General features: G+C 44.9%; 1 protein-coding gene across 1 annotated transcript in view; it reads left to right on the top strand.

Annotated features, from left to right (window-relative positions):
• The window catches only part of COL22A1 (collagen type XXII alpha 1 chain), a 274,147-nt gene that overhangs the window by 209,001 nt on the left and 48,987 nt on the right, over nucleotides 1-16,159 (top strand). Inside the window, exons 41-46 of the mRNA XM_012735953.2 lie at nucleotides 275-310; nucleotides 1,706-1,759; nucleotides 2,992-3,036; nucleotides 7,170-7,217; nucleotides 11,892-12,005; nucleotides 14,873-14,926. Of these exons, the coding sequence (XP_012591407.2) occupies nucleotides 275-310; nucleotides 1,706-1,759; nucleotides 2,992-3,036; nucleotides 7,170-7,217; nucleotides 11,892-12,005; nucleotides 14,873-14,926 (351 nt within the window). The remainder of the gene's footprint in view (nucleotides 1-274; nucleotides 311-1,705; nucleotides 1,760-2,991; nucleotides 3,037-7,169; nucleotides 7,218-11,891; nucleotides 12,006-14,872; nucleotides 14,927-16,159) is intronic.

Below are 16,159 nucleotides of genomic sequence, written 5' to 3' on the forward strand. Positions count from 1 at the left end.
GAGGTGGGCCCAGATATCAGGAGCCACGTGGAGACAAGGATAGCATGGTGACAGTCCAGAGGCACGTGGAGGAGGTTCCAAGGAGATCTCTGTGAGCACTGTTTATAGGCAAGCAAGTGGGGAGAGTGTGGCGGCCCAGCATAACGATGTGAGGGAGGAAGTTAGCTGCTCCTCTAGGACAACCAAAGACCTGGCTTGGAAGAAAACACCATAGCATGTTTAGATGAATGTTTCATCCCAGATTTGCTTACATGGTTGTTTGTTTGTTCCTTAGGGCCCTTCCGGACCACCAGGAGATAAAGGTCCCCCGGTACAGTATGCTTTAAATAAAGGGCTGGTTTCTATGGGAGGAATCCTGCTCTGATCAGAACAATTTTAAGTTGGAGATGCCAAAAGCTAAAGTAGTTTCTGAAAATTCCTAACATAATTAAACAGTGCAGACTCTCCAAAATGTGAACACTGACCTATGGGGTAGAATATGATGGATGTAGGTATGAGTAGCAGGGATGGTGAGGGTTATCTAACCAAGCATGCCCATTTCAGAGTTGGGCAAACTGATACTAGCCTTGCATTGTGGCATCTCTCCATCACAGAAGGGTTTAATGAATCTAATCAAATTGCCAGAAGAACTGATTTTTGAATCCTAGCTTCACCATCCCAACCACACAGCCATGAACCATGAGGAGATTTCTCTTAATCTGTAAGGTAGGCATGGCAAGACCCACAAGTCATTGGGTAGATCTGCTAGACTAATTTTATGCTAAAGCAAAGGAGAGCTGTCAGCAAGCATTTGTTCTTAGGAGCTGCACCATTGATGACGTGCATATGCACGTATTTACCAGGAAATGTGAATTCCTATAAAGTCACCCTGTTGGAGGAAGAAATGCATATTAGCAGGTGGGATGATATTGTGCCTCATGCCACGTGCACACATTTTAAATTACCTTCATTCATATCATTTTTGAATTAAAGACAGGAATTTTTATATCCATTTTTATAAAGAAATTGAGGCTCAGAGCAGTGAGTCAATAGACGTGGGCTACCAGAGCAAGTTATTGCAAAGGAGAGGAAGGTAGCCGGGGCTCTGAGTGGAAGGGGTGGTGTGAAGGCCCAGAAGAGGCAGGTGAGCTGCCAAGCACCAGGTGGCACAATCCCACACCTGCCAGGACGAGCAGTTCCCATGTCAGATCTATGTAAGGAAAAGTCTTGCAGGACATGAGATCCATAATGAAAGATACCTGTGCCATTTCCTGATGTTTTCCAGAAATTTTCAACAGAATGGGGATGATTTTCTTATAAAGAGTAGTAAATGCCATGTATGTGCTGAGTGTTGGGTAGAGTCTCCACAAAGACACTTAGCTTGTTATCCACAGGCAGGAAAGGGGTGCGCTGGGGTTTGAGTTTGGGGCTGTCTTACCACAGAAGCAATTACTTCCACTCAAGCAAGAGGCCTACAAATGGGGCCCGAATCTGCAGGCTCGAAGTGCAGGCTTTCCAGAGCATTCTCTCTGTGTATTAAACACATTCACCACCACAGAGCACAGGAAAATGAGTTAGCTCTGAGGAGGGTGATTTTCGCAGACACATTGCATTGGATTTCTCAGAGCAGCAGGCCATTTGTGCAATGAGAGCCAACTGTTGCCAAGGAGAGAGAGGTCTTATTTGCTTAAAATTTTATGGAGTGTCTTGTCTTATTTTTCTTCAGGGATCGCGAGGCTCACCTGGATTCCCCGGTCCCCAGGGACCAGCTGGCCAGGATGTAAGTGCAGAGGAATGGAGGGCTCAGTGGAGATCCTTACATTTACCCTGGAAACCCACCTTCCACACCTCCTGGCCTCCCTTGACCATGCGGCCAGCTTCACAGCTCAGTGAAGGATTTCCAGGAAACCCCATGGCCCTGATTTTCATTCTTACTCTTCTATTGGTTGTAGCTTCTGTTATCTACTAATACTCTTATGTCTTATGCTTTTGTGTTATGCTTTCATAAACTTTTAAGCTCCTAGTTATCACACACAATGTTCCCTATTTCTTGGTCAACTTTGTACATACCCAGCCAGTTAGATCTGCTCAAATCAGCCATGACCTTCACCATGGACTTGTTCTTGAATCATCCCTGGAATAGCTCTCTCCCTTCAGTGGAGTTCCACAGATTTACCTGATGCTCATTGAGCATGCATTATTTCCCACCTTGTGACAATGGCAGTCACTGTTTATCTCCATTATCTCAATTTTGTTCAGATGTGTCTGAGCTCCAAGAAAGTAGGCACCATGTGTCTCAGGCATCTGTAGGCCCTCGGGGCCTGCCAGCTTGCCAGGGACATGAAAGTTACATGATCCATACCCACTGACCAAGTGGATAGTTGACAACCATGAGCACCTACAGGGGTAAAGGTGTCTCACACTAGTAAGCAGTGTATTTATTGCTTAGACATACCTCTTTCCACCTCTCTATAGTTTTAGTTCCTTATAATCAGGAACAATAAAAAAAACCCTTCCCTTGCTTGGAGTCTATCTCAAAAAAGAAAGTCACCCTCTAAATCCTATCTTCAAATATTCAAATTTAACTGCTCCACTCTCAACACCACATGTTTATAGCCTGTCCAATAAAAGTACTCTCCTTCTATGCAAAGCTGCCCTTCCACTTGTGTTTGAAGAAAGATTGGGAAATTTCAAGACAGGTGTGTGTGCGCACATGCCCATACATGCTCTGCGTGCATGAGTTGTTTTTAGCTTTGTGTTTAGGATATGAGTTATGGAAGGGCTAGCTTACTGTTCTAACCATTTCCACTGTCACATGTCACCTGGGAAGCCTTAGGCATTCAGCTGAGGTTGGAAAACATGAATTTTTATTGGTGTGAGTCCTTATGGTTTGGCGATTCGTTTCCCACTGATTTACACTTGGCTGACATAGAGGTTGACAGAGCAGGTGGGTAGAGTGGATCGGGATTTTGTGCTTATCACAGTTGATGTTTTCTTTCTTTCTTCTTTTAGGGGGCACCAGGAAATCCAGGAGAAAGAGGGCCTCCTGGAAAACCAGTATGTCATCTTACAGTTCTGGATGAATATTGACTATCAGTCAGGGCTGCAGTGAGAAATAAAATGCAACTCAGATGGTTCAAGAGAATTTAACAAAGGGACTTTTTTATAAAGCTGTGGGCAGAGGGAACTAAGCCTGGATGGTATGAGACCCAGAGACAAACCCAGTGGGCATCTGTTACCAGCATTGCACTTGTTTTCAGAGCACGGTCAGAGTAGAATGGTGGGAAAGGGACTGCAGGTAGAAGCTTAGTTGTGGGTTCAAAGCCACTGCTATAAGGACCCCCCTGCCCTCTAGTTTCCTGGTGGTGCCCCTCAGGATCTAGCGTAACTGCCAGCCAGCAGGCAATGAGCACAGTATGCATTGCAGGGCTCCGGCCTCCCAGGGCATGGAGCAGGACAGAGAAGGCTAAAAATGGAGCTGGGCTGAGCAGCTGGATAATAGCAGCATCGCTGGAATCTTCTGACTCAATTCCTACCCCTGCACTGGGTAACATCAGCCCTCCCAGTTACCCATTTTGTGACGTGGCAGAAACGTTCATTCTTGCCAGGTCATGGTGGTCCAATGAGGGTGCACAGGCTGGGGGTGAGAAGCAGCTGTGCAGATGTGGTTGAAGTCAGCCCATTTCAGGGAGCTCCCTAACATGGAAAAGATGGGGTGATCAAGACTGAGCAGTCGCAGGCTCATGAGTGAGGTCATAAGTCTGGTTTCAGAAACCAAGATGCTCCCCTGGGCAGAAGCTTCACCTCAAAGTGGAGCCCAGAGACTCCTTGTCTCCTCCACAAGGCCGGCCTGCTATAAGTTCCAGACAAAGACGCCAGGCCCAGAGGCCCCTGTGGGCTGGGGCACCTACCCTGCCCTTTCTGAATTGGCAGGTGCAGCAGAGACCTGGACACTGGTTGCCTATGAGGGTCCTACAACTTTTCATTGAGGACCTCCCAATGGAAGAAGTGTAAAGTCCTTTAGAGATTAGGACAACTCATTCATACATGTCCCTCCCCTATGGAGTCAGCTTTGCAGCAGTCAGATAAGCCTCCCAGAAGCCACTTCATTGTCCAAGCACAAGGCCCTGGTGAAGGGGCAGAGGAATGAGGTTCAGGCCAGAGTCAAATGGGGGTTCATATGACCTCTGCCAACCTAGACTTTGACACCTCCCTTCAAAGAGAATTAAGTTATCAGAGTCCAGCTGACAATGTGGATAATTGTAACTGTCTCTCAGCTGGTCACCAGCAGAACAAAGAGCCTGAGAGAGAGGAAAAAAATAAGCCTAATTGTAGCTTCACTGAGTGCACTCCTCCCAGTGGTCCCAAGGATGACCTTAGGGTCTCTCTGATCTTACTAATGAGGTAAGTCATTGTATCAGGAGTTCCCCTCATGCTCCATGATTTGCTAGAAGGACTCACAGAACTCAGAAAAGCTGTTATGGTTATGATTTGTTACAATGAAAAGTTATAGATTAAAATCAGAGGAAGAAAGTACACAAGAAGGAGTCCAGGAGACCAGGTACAAGCTTCCATGTGTCCTCTCCCTGTGAAGTTGTGCAGAAAGCACTTAATTCTCCCAGCTACAGTGTGTGACAATGCACACAAAGTGTTCAGCCAGGAAAGGTCACCTGAGCCTTGGTGTCCAGGGTTTTTATTGGGAGTTGGTTACCTAGGCATGGAGTCGCCAGCCTCTCCAAAGGTCAGACTGACACTGTGTGGCCCAAAGTCCCCACCACGAATCACACTGTTAGCATCAACTATCTGCTTGGCCAAAGGACCCAGGTAAACAAAGACTCTTATTAGGCAGCACATTGCAAGGGCATAGAGGTGATCCCCAAGAAGTCAGGCAGGGGCCAGACCTTTTTTGGTAATGTGCATGGTGTGAACAACCCAGGCTTGCTGAACTCTTCCTTCATTGCACAGTCCCTTCCCTCTGTGGGTGGACAGAGCTACCAGAAGTGCTCCTCTAATGCTCCACATACCTGGAGAGAAACGTAGACTTCCAGCCCAGGAATCCCCGTCTCTTTGGAAGCAGAGACCACAGTGGAGATTTTTGTGACAGTGATTGAGGGTGTGCTATCAGGGGAAACTTGCAGGGATTGAGGTAAGCAGGACACAACAGGGGAAAAAAGCAGTTGAAAATGTGGGTTCAATTCAAAGCAGCCTTAGCCATACCCCACATGGAGCTCTGGAGCATGAATGGGACCACCTGTGCCACCTTGTGGCCAAGCCTGGCCCTTTCCACCCCTACTCTGGCCAGTCCTTGGCTGTGTAATCTCTCTGACATTTCTACCAGCTGCCTGGCACTGGGGGAGTGATGGACCAGGAGGAGGGGGGTCTGGGCAGGGCACAGACTGTGTCATCTGTCCCAATATTCCCCTGCTGTGGGTTCTCTTAATCTCTGGAGCCTAACAGCAATCCACCGTTGGAAGTGGAAATGCCAGTTGTGTGCCCTGTGTCCACCTTCATGAGGCCACTGTCTCCACTCAGACCCTGGTCCTCTGTATCTTCTTAAGCTTTATTTTGTGAGGTACACAGAAATGGGTCAGAGCAAGACCTTAATGAAATTGTCCCCAAGGTCACACTCTACCTAGACTTAAAATCCACTCCTCATTCTCTTTTTGTGTGACTGACACCAGCCACAGTGTCTAATATGGCTCACTCTAATTACACAAAGAGCTCAGATGTCAGCATACAGATATCCCAAATGATGCAATGCCAGCAGCATAAAAATGCCCCATTTGAACCCACTGAATCCCCTGCTATTATTAACTTCTCAGGGAAAAACATATAAGATTTTCAAAATAAAATACCTTTCCCTTTTTAAATTAAAGTTTTAATAAATTACTATTGCAAAGGCTGCCCTTCCTCCAGAAGGTCTCACTCAGATAACTAGGGGCGTCTTGGCCTTGGCCTTAGCAGCTGCCTCCTAAGTGAATTCTCACCACCGCCCTCGTGCCTCCAAATCTGAGCGACCCAACCCCCGTCTCTCTGTGGCAGCCACTCCTGCAATAGCCCAGAGGGTGGGTTGATTGGATTTCCGAGCATACCAACAGAGAAAACAAACAGACACCACCCAAGCCACTATAGCAGTTATCCTGTGCAAACTTAAGTCACCACCGTCAGACGGCTTTTGTTAGCCACTGGATGGGACAGAAATCCCGTGGGTCAGGAAGGGGAGTAGCCAGAAAAATTGTCTTGGTTTCAGCCTCCCCAAGATGACAGACTGGATTTATGATTCATACACTTAAACATAATTACAAGAAGAAACCCCCCACCCCATGTTTAATTGTTAAATCTACCACCTTGCCTCTAGTGGGTGTGTCCTCCAGTACTCCTTTGCTGTTGCAAAATTTAGAAGTTTGCAAAGTAGCATGCCCATGTCTAATTCTTAACTAAGAACCCCTTCTGCCCTTTAGTGTCTGCCTTTTAATTTTCATTGTCCTCATCTTGTGTCCCTGGCACCGAGATGTGAACTAAGCCTCCACCCCAGCTGGGTCCCAGGCCAGCCACAGTCATGACAGGCGCAACCACAACTCTAATTCACGGTGCATTTGGGCATGAAGTCAGTGACCTGCAGATTCCTAAATGCTTTCAGAGGCTTTATAATTATTTCTGATTTCCAGAATATCCTTTCCAGAATTAAAGAGTTTTAACTCATAATGAAAAATGAAATTTAAAATGCTCTTTCACCTGGGAGAGCTGAAGACATGGGTTTAAATTCACGCTAGGTTGTGAATGACTGATAACAGAGCTGTTGTCCATCTGGGGGATCCACGACAATCCTGGCTGCGACCATTTGCCCCTTACCCACCCACAGGACCCAGTGACCTGCCAGATTTGGATGGGAGTGGGGAAGAGGGACCACCAGGAGAAGAGAAGGGGCCAGCGGAGGGAAACTAGGGAGCAGAAAGGCCTGAAGTCAGTCAGACTTGGTGAGGACAGGCAGCCTGTGCAGCTGCTGCTTTAGGAGGTTCTTTCTGTGGCTTCCACACTCCACCCATCCTGAGCCGTCTGTGTCCCATGCATGGCACAGATGTGTTACAAGTTATGGCTTGCACTCTGAAGACCTTTCACCTTTCGAAGATGCATGGAATATACTGTCTGTGTGCACGTATGTATGTATGTATTTCTTTTTGCTTTGACAGGGCCTCTCTTCGGTACTGTCTCCAGGGGACATAAATCTCTTGGTTAAGGTAACAGCATACAATAAATGTGCATGTGTTATGAAAATAGTGATGATATACTGGATGTTGTGACTTGCACCTATAGTCCCAGCTACTCGGGAGGCTGAGGTGCGAGGATCGCTTGAACTCAGGAGTTCTTGACCAGCATGAACAACATAGCAAGATCCTGTCTCTACAAAGTTTGTTTAAAAATTAGATGGGCATAGTGGTGCATGCCTGTAATCCCAGCTATTTGGTAGGGTCGCTTTAGAGGAAGGAAAGAAGGAAAGAAAGAAAAATAGAAAAGTAAATGGTGATGGGGGATTGGATATCTCAGAAATAAGGTGGTTTTTTTTGTTTTTGTTTTTGTTTTGTGGCCTGAATAACTATGTGGTAGTATTAACAATAATAGCACCATTAGTTGAGAACGCACTATGTGCATGGTGATATATTAAATCCATGCTGTCCAATACACAGCCACTGGCCACATGCGTCAATTTCAATCTAAATTAATTAAAATTAAATACAATTAACAATTCAGGTTCTTATTCACACTAGACGCTTTGTAAGTACTTAATAGCCACACATGGCTAGTGGCTGTCTTGTCAGGTAAGGCAGAGAGACAGAGCATGAAGTTCTCCTGGACAGCACTATGCTAAGTGCTTGATGTGCATTTCTTATTTAATTTCCACCATTATTGTATGGGGTTGCTACTATTTGTGTTCCTGTTTTGCACATAAGAAATCTGAGACACTGTGAAAGTCAATGAATAGAATAGAAAGAATAGAATGGAATAGAATAGAATATTCTAAGAATAGAATCTGCATCTCCCTGACTCCAGAGGCTGGCATTTAATGCCACACTGGATTAAACTGTGTTCTGAAAAGAGAGCCAGAGGTGAAGCCAAACAGCTTGGGTGTGGGTCTCACTGGTACCAAGGCCAGAGCACAGGCTCAGTGAGGCAAAGGCAGGTGCCAGGTCCTTTAGCCAGCACGAGTCGGGATTTGGGTGCAGACTCACCTGGTTTCCAGAACCATGTCCGATTTCGCCAAGAGTGGTGGAGGCCCTGAGACAGTGAGCGTGGCTGGGCTGCGAGAGGGCAGGGCAGGCTGGAGTTATATCTGAAGGCTAAATTGTGGAGGTGCCCAGATGCTTGGCCGAGGCCTTGGGTCTTAAATGGTGGTGAGCTGGGACAGGCTCTGCACGGGAGGGAGGGAGTGTGGGATTTATGTGTCAGAACAGCCTTGCTTCAACGAGTGTGGGGACCCTTTGCTGCCTCTACTTCAAGCCTTTGCAAACTTCACTAGGTGAAGTTTGGCAAGCGCTTTTCCTCATTTCTCATACTCTAAAACACGCTTGTGTGATTTCAGAAAATACATGTTCATGCGTGAGACTGAGGGAGGGGACTGAAAGAAAAAGAAAACCTCAGAAACCTGGGACTTTAATCTGACTACACATTAAGATGTCTTGATGGAAAGTTATACATTTTATTAAAAAATAAGTAGCAGAACAGTCTTTACCAGTTTTTGTTGACAAGATAGTTTTTTTTTCCTATAGCCGAGGACTTGAGAAGAAATCATTATGGATTCTATTCCTTGTTGATTACAGGCTGTTATTAGCCTCATAATTCCCTTGCTCTGGAAGGATCTGGGTCTGCATCAGCCCCTGTTCCTCCCACGCCCCTCCCCCTGAGGATTTCAACCTCAAGGTGTTCTGATCTTTATGCCAGTAGTAAGAGTGAGCGCTGTGAGGGTTAAGCATCACGCCTCGTGGCCACAGCATGGAGACAGGTATTTAGTCAAATCAATATTTCCTAATTGCTAAAGGATGCAGCTGTGTTCATCAGGGCGGCTGGGAACCCTGGAGGGAATGCCAGCACATACATTCAGGTGGCATGTGAGATTCCCTGTTCTCATGAAGCTGTGCTCTGCCTGGAAACCCGTAGACAATAGCCCAGACTAGGTGGGTTTGGCCAGCTCTGCTGAGCAGACCATCTTTAGCTCCCTGTTTTGTCCAGTCATCAGCTGCTGCCCTGATGATGTAGGTTAAAGCCTGCTGGTCTAGACTTGGTGGCTGGTGGCAGGTGCCTCCCCTGCTGAGAAGTCATCTTGTATTATAGAATATTGGTCTCAGCTCAGAGAGTTTTATAACTTCAAATATCTCTTTCTGATGATTGGAAAACTGGGTAGAAAGTTCTTCTTCTAAGAGTCCCTGTTAAATGAACCTCTGTAGTTGGACTTGTGCCTGGGAAGGTTATCTTCAGATCATCTCCATTACTTCACCCCCTTGCATAAATATTTTTTCACTTGATCCTCACAAAGATTCCTGTGGTTCTGTTACTGTCTTCATTTTACAGATGAGGAAGTTGAGACATAGATAGGTAAGTCACTTGTTCAAGGCTGCAGAGCTGGGCAGTGGCAGAGCCAAGACTCAACCCCAGTGTGACAACTCCAAAGCCCTTATATGTAACCTCTCTGCTACCTGATTTAGATTTCATCTTTGCATGAGCCAGAGCTTCCTGACAGCCATCGGAAGTACATGAAGTTAGTGAGTTCCCTGCCTGGTACCTAGAGATTATGAGATGTCGATCACACCACCCTTTGGTAGGAATATGTAGTGAGGATTCAGATATCCAGCAAGAAGTTGGATGTGATGACCTAGAGGTCATTTCTACTCCTGGGAAGCAGTGATTGCTTTTTAAATATAGCAAAGACTGCAGCATTACTCTATGCTGTAGGCATTTTACTGAGCACTTATTTGATGTTTTCTACTACACTCGATGCAGTATTGCATATGATGACATAGTGAGCCATCCATTCTTCCTTTCTTCCTTCCAGCAATCTATCTCTTGTTACAGTGTTTCATGAATGTATCACATTTTAAAGTACTATAAGATGAGATCTAGGGATAGAGCAGTTCCTCCCAGCTCTGCCACTATTCCAAACAAACAAACAAACAAACAAACCCAGCAGCCAAAACATCTTCTATTATTCACTTTTGTTTCATTTATTTCAATATTTACCACTCCCTATTCTCCAAAAAAAGAAAAGCAATACAATAAGCTTCATCAAACCACCCACTAAGGGAAGATGGCATAAGACACCCCAAAGCCAGGTGAACAGTTGATTGGTTGATCATCGGTTGGTTGGCTGTTGTCTGGGTTGCCTGGTTCATTCATTTATTGAGCTCGTGCTCTGGGGAAGACTGTTGGCTATGAATTGGATGTATAACGATAAAATGACTCGGTCCCTGTGCTCTGAGTGCTTACACTTTCTATCTGTCTGGTGGGAGAGGATGGCACTAAAAGCTGACAATTTCAATAAGGAGACAAGTACTTCAGGACTGGGGAATCCTGAGAACTGTGGGAGCAGGAGGATCCTGTCCCCATCCGGAGGCCATCAGGGACTTCTAACGGATCTTTGAAGACTGAGTAGGTGTGAAACAAGTAAAAGGAAGTTGAACCATTCAGAGGTGTTTTTGTGGATAACTTTAGCATCCTGAAATCAGAGATCAAGGTGAATACTAAGTCACCTGAAACCTCACCTCTTTGAATGTGAACAGTGCACCTTTCGCATGTTTTTGCAGGTCCCTGTGGTGGGGTATTCAAAAGACCATAGTTAGTGCATTAATTTTTGTCAGTTGACACTAATTGACCATGAGCTCTTCAAGACACATGCTCACTATGGTCTCAAGTTTAGCACAGTGCCTGACACAGAATAGATGCTTTGCCAATTATTTTTTCAATGAGTGACTGAGTGAATAAATGAATTAATAATAATAATAGGTACATGCACCTGGCATTATCTGTCTATCCTGATGCTATTCTAAGTGCCTTATTTGTATTATTATCTCATGAAACCTTTATCACAAAAGATGGAAGAAAGGGAGGTTAGAGAGGATCATAGGGGAAGGATCCAAGAGACTGGGCATATGATTTCGGCAAGATCATGGTCAAGTGAGTTTTATTTGGTATATGATGTGCTCCAAGCTGCAGCACCTGGAGATGACACAGACAGATCAGAAAACACATTCCCTGGGCTGACAGAACTTTAAACACACTCCAGAGGCAGCATTTACCTGCCTTGAAGAAGTAGAACAAAGCCCATCCCAGGGATCATTTATTATATCCTTACTAAAAGCAAAGGGTAAAGCTAAGCCTGGCCAGAGTTGGTTCGTGTCACAGAAACAGAATTCTGAGGGGATACACCTGTTGTCCCTTTTGTTCTGGTTCTTGTTCAGAAACCACTTGACTTAGGCAAATGCAAGACAGAGAATCCAGCTCCCAGCTTTATCTGTCTCTAACCTCAGGGACAGAGCATGCTCTTTTTAATAATACTAAGTGTCTGTATTGAATCTGCACTGATTTAATACAAATAGTATTTTTTAGATACTCACAGATTTTTATGTGCATTTTGGAACTCATTTTCTTAAGCTACACTTCCAGCAATCTGGCTGGCTGAAAATAGAAATGGGGTAATCCAGATAAAACAGTGCTGAAATCTAACTTTCAGTTCAGAGAGTGAAAATGCAAAGTTTTAACACAAAAGTATCTGGGTAATGACTCAGTCTACCTATGTGCTTTTCCATTTTTGCTGGTATTTAGAAACAAAATTTCCACCTGGACAGGCAAGAGGCATAGTCACTGTGCTTTGCTTTGCAACTATCTTAGCTATTTATGCTCTTGCTCTCTCTCCCCTACCTCAGGATGTGTGCAATGACTGTCCTCCTGGCCCCCCAGGCCTGCCAGGTCTACCAGGTTTTAAGGGGGACAAAGGCCTCCCAGGAAAGCAAGGGAGAGAAGGCACAGAAGGGAAAAAGGTAAGACAAAAACAGGAAACTTGGTCTTCATCATTGCAATAAAAAAGATCATCCCTAAGATCCCAACATTGTGCTTCCTGCCTCTGGGAGTAATCAGTTTTGAGGGTTAATAGGTGAAGAGGACCTGGCTGTGGGGCCAGAGCTGTGGAAATGGTAGGACCTGGGCATCTGTGAATTGTTGCCCTTTTAAGAAGATGTTGAATGTGAATTTCTAATCCATGTTGATGTCTAGAAATACATCCTCATTCAGGTGACTTTCCTCCCCCTCCCCTTCCTTCTTTCCATCCATCCAGCATATTTTGAATGTGTGCTCTGTAGTAGGCACCAAGATAGGCACTTCAACTTCACAGATGGCTCGATGGATCCATCCACCCATCCATCCATCCAACTACCATCCATCCAAACTTTTGGCATTACCTGTTTATAACACTCAACTAAGTGTGTTTTATGTGTCAGTCAACATAGAGACACTGGGGAGGCCCAGGAGAAAAAGACTGAGACCCTGTTCTCACGGAGTTCGTGGTCTGTCTTGGAATATATGGAGGATGGGGAGTTGCATGGTTGTTGGGGAAATATAATTAAACCCCAAATCTCCTCCTAACCCAGAGAACCTCTCCACAAACGTAGAAGAGAAAGAAAAAAAAATTATTATTGAATAAACATTAGACCACAATGTGATACATATAATAGACAATCTGTTAAGAGATGGTAAAGACAGAAAGAAATTTCACTCTTTCATATAGCCAATCAGCTAGAGCCCATCACATACATGTTCTCAAGATGAGCAATAACTAGTCCTCAAGTGAGAGGTCTTGACAATGCTGTTTGTCACACGTGTTTATCCTAGATTCACCTGGCAATTGGGGTGGAAATTTATGTAAGCTAATAGGCCTTATCCTAAGGAAAAATAAACGTTTATCATCTTTATGACAGAAGGTAGTTTTATAACTTGGGGAGATACTGTCTCCCAGAAACTGGGAGATACAAGTGTTATCTTCCTTGCTGATTGTATTTCACAGATATAGTTCCTAGCTCCTTGAAAAAGACATTTCTGGGTCATAAAACTGGCAAACGCCTTTTTTTAAAAAAAAATAATTTATATACATTTTAAAAAGAGAACGCACAATGACACATTATCTAAAGTAAATACTCCAAGAAAAGGGCTTAGGCGAGAGTCTCTTCCCTTATTTTTAAAAGAAAGAATTAACTCTCTTACTTGTAACTTGTATTTGCCCTTACATGAGACAGATACAAAATAGATGTAAAATGTCACCTTTATTCTGATTTTCTGGGCCTTAAGCAACACCCGTTCCCCTTCTGTAGACTCAGTGGTGCAGGTGATTTTGGTATATGCCCTATGAGTGTGCCATAGTCCCTGAAATTCCTCCACACACTTTGGGACTTTGGAAGTGGACAGGGGCCAATTCTAAAACTCATCCCACAAGATTACTTTCACTTAATTAAATTCTCCTGATGATCAAGTCATCAAAAGTACTTTGATTTGCAGCATTTCTTGTATTATATTATTAATATATGGGATAATAAATAGGCATGTTTGACTATTTTTACATCCATCCATTTTATGGGTCTTTCCTGCTGACTTACTTTTAAACAGCTAAAAAGATTTTTTATTTAATTAAATAGATGACTCTTTAAGGGTTGATGTCAGAAGTCTTAACCTCAAAGATTGTTGACATCCATTCAGTGGCTCTCGGGCGGCATTTCCAAACCACTTAGGGAGATTTTATATCAATCCTTTCCAGGACTCTGCATCACAGATCCTTTGCATCAAACCCCGGGGGATGACATTTGAATTCTGCATGTTTACTACTACTGCACAAGCACTTCTGAGGTTCAGAACCACCCAGTGCTCCCCACCTCTTAGCAGGACTTGGCAGGTGGCTGAGAACCCCCATCTTCCTCTGGGGCAGCCCTCCTCAGAGTCAGGCAGTTGCCACTGCAGGCATCACAGAGCAATGATAATAAGCACAAAGAGGTACACTGTGCATATGTATAATTATGCATTTATAAAGTACACACATACACACACAAAATGAGATGCTACATAATCAGGCTCAATTTCTGATTGCAGGAGTCCCCCCCTTTCTTCTCATTATATTAGTTCTCTGTCACTTAATTACAGATCCCTCCAAAATGTAACTGCTTAAAACAACCAACATTTATTATCTCACAATTTCTGAGGGGCTAGAATCTAGGAGCTGGGTGGTTCTGGCTCAGGATCTGCCACATGGCAGCCCTCAGCCCTGAGTGGCAGCCATCTCCAGGTCTGTGTGATGAAAGACCCCATCTACCAAGTTCTTTCTGTGGCTGTTGACTAAGGCCAGTTCCTTACCACCTGCCCCCGCCCATGGCCTGAGTGAGGTCCAGACATGGCAGCTGTCTTTCCCCAGAACAAGTGGTAGGATAGAGAAAGTACAGAGGTAGAGGTAGTAGGCTGAGGTGGGAGCCAGTCATTTTTAAACCTTAGTCTCATAAGTGACATACCATCACTTCTGCCATATTCTCTTGGCCACAAAGACCAACTGTGGTACACATTGCAGTGGGGGGTTCTCCAGGGTATGACTGTGGGAGGCAGGGGTCACTGGGCCATCTTGGGGACTGAATACCACACCCACTAACTACATTAGTAGCAGGTTGAACCAGTGATCTTACAGCTACACTCAATAGCAGCCATGGCCTACACCCTTTGCTCAGACCTGCTGGGGGTAGGGTTAGGTGTCGGGGAACCCCAGTGGGAAATCAGTGAATAGAGATGCAAGACCCATGGCTTTGTGATGAATCTGGATGTGGGCCCCACAAACTCATTCTTGTCTTTTGTTTTTGTCTTTCTTGTGTCCTTACTACAGGGAGATGCTGGGCCCCCGGGTCCCCCAGGCTCCCCAGGAATAGCTGGACCACAGGTCAGTGAGACTTCATAAATATCTGTGTGGGTGCATCTGCTCATCTCACTGCTTCATCCAAGTTTAAGGGAGAGTGACAGCCAGTATAAAGAAACAATGGTTTTAAAATCAGAAATCCCATGTTCCAAGTCTCATTGTGGCACTGTCTTAGTAAACTTGGGCAGATCATTTCAACTTGTGGAGACTCAGTTGCTCATTCACAAACACCTGAGTGTTGGAAAGTATGAAATGAACAAGGGAATTGTGGTGCTGATTGGTTAAGACATGAGCTTTGGGGTCAGTCCCCTCAACTTCTCCCTCCAGTAATAATAAGAATACAAACAGCATTAGAGATTTGGTAGAATTTGATGATATAATGCATAAAAAGAACTTGGAAGTAAAACAATATATATTAGGAAATTGGTTTACAGATGCAAGTAAACGTACCACGCTCACGTGAGAGCTGACACACCCTCTCAGGTGGCTGGCATAGCTCTGAGCTTTCACAAATCAGAGAGATCTATGTGGAGGAAGCAGGGGTGATCTAAACCACAGAACAGGCAGAGAATTTCTCTGGCCCTCAAAACAAGCCTTCTAGGACTGGGGCTCTTTGAGCTGTTTGGGGGTGATAGTCTGTAGCTCTGAGAAGAAATTGCAGAAGTGCTGGCCTGGCAGCAGGGAGCTCTTCCCCATGCCCTGCCATGGTGCTCCATGGAGGTGCTGGCTGGTCTCCTGTGGCCTCTTTCTTGCTGGAAATTGTGTGCCTTTCTCCTTCCCCAACACTCAGGGGCAAGTGTATCCATCCCTACATCTCTTCCTGTGTCCTGGGTGGACATAGTGTGGCTCGTCAGATGGAAGAGGTGGCATAAAATTGTCACTAGGAGATAGGGCTCCCAAGCCAGACCGAGGATTGGAATCCCATCTCAGCTGTGTGTTCCTGGGATACTTTCTTAACCTCTCTGTCCTTTTCCTAAAGTAGAGAGTATAAGAGCTGAGGCTCCAAAGGCTTTTGCTGTGATAAATGCAGGTAAAATGCTTCCCTTGGCACCTGTACGTTGTGAGCACTCGAATGACATTAGCTCTTGCAACCCCTGGGGTCACAGCCAGTGGCAGTGCCAGAATTAGGGTGAGGACTTCAGAATACAATGAAAGAAGAAGCCAAAAACCCTAGCAGCCAAGATAAATAATACTTTAATGTGATAATTTTTTAAAAAAATTTTTAAATGAATGCAATTAATCCATGAGGAATAAAAT

The sequence above is a fragment of the Microcebus murinus genome, chromosome 7 (assembly GCF_040939455.1).
Source record: "Microcebus murinus isolate Inina chromosome 7, M.murinus_Inina_mat1.0, whole genome shotgun sequence".
NCBI classification, from domain to species: Eukaryota; Metazoa; Chordata; class Mammalia; order Primates; family Cheirogaleidae; genus Microcebus; species Microcebus murinus.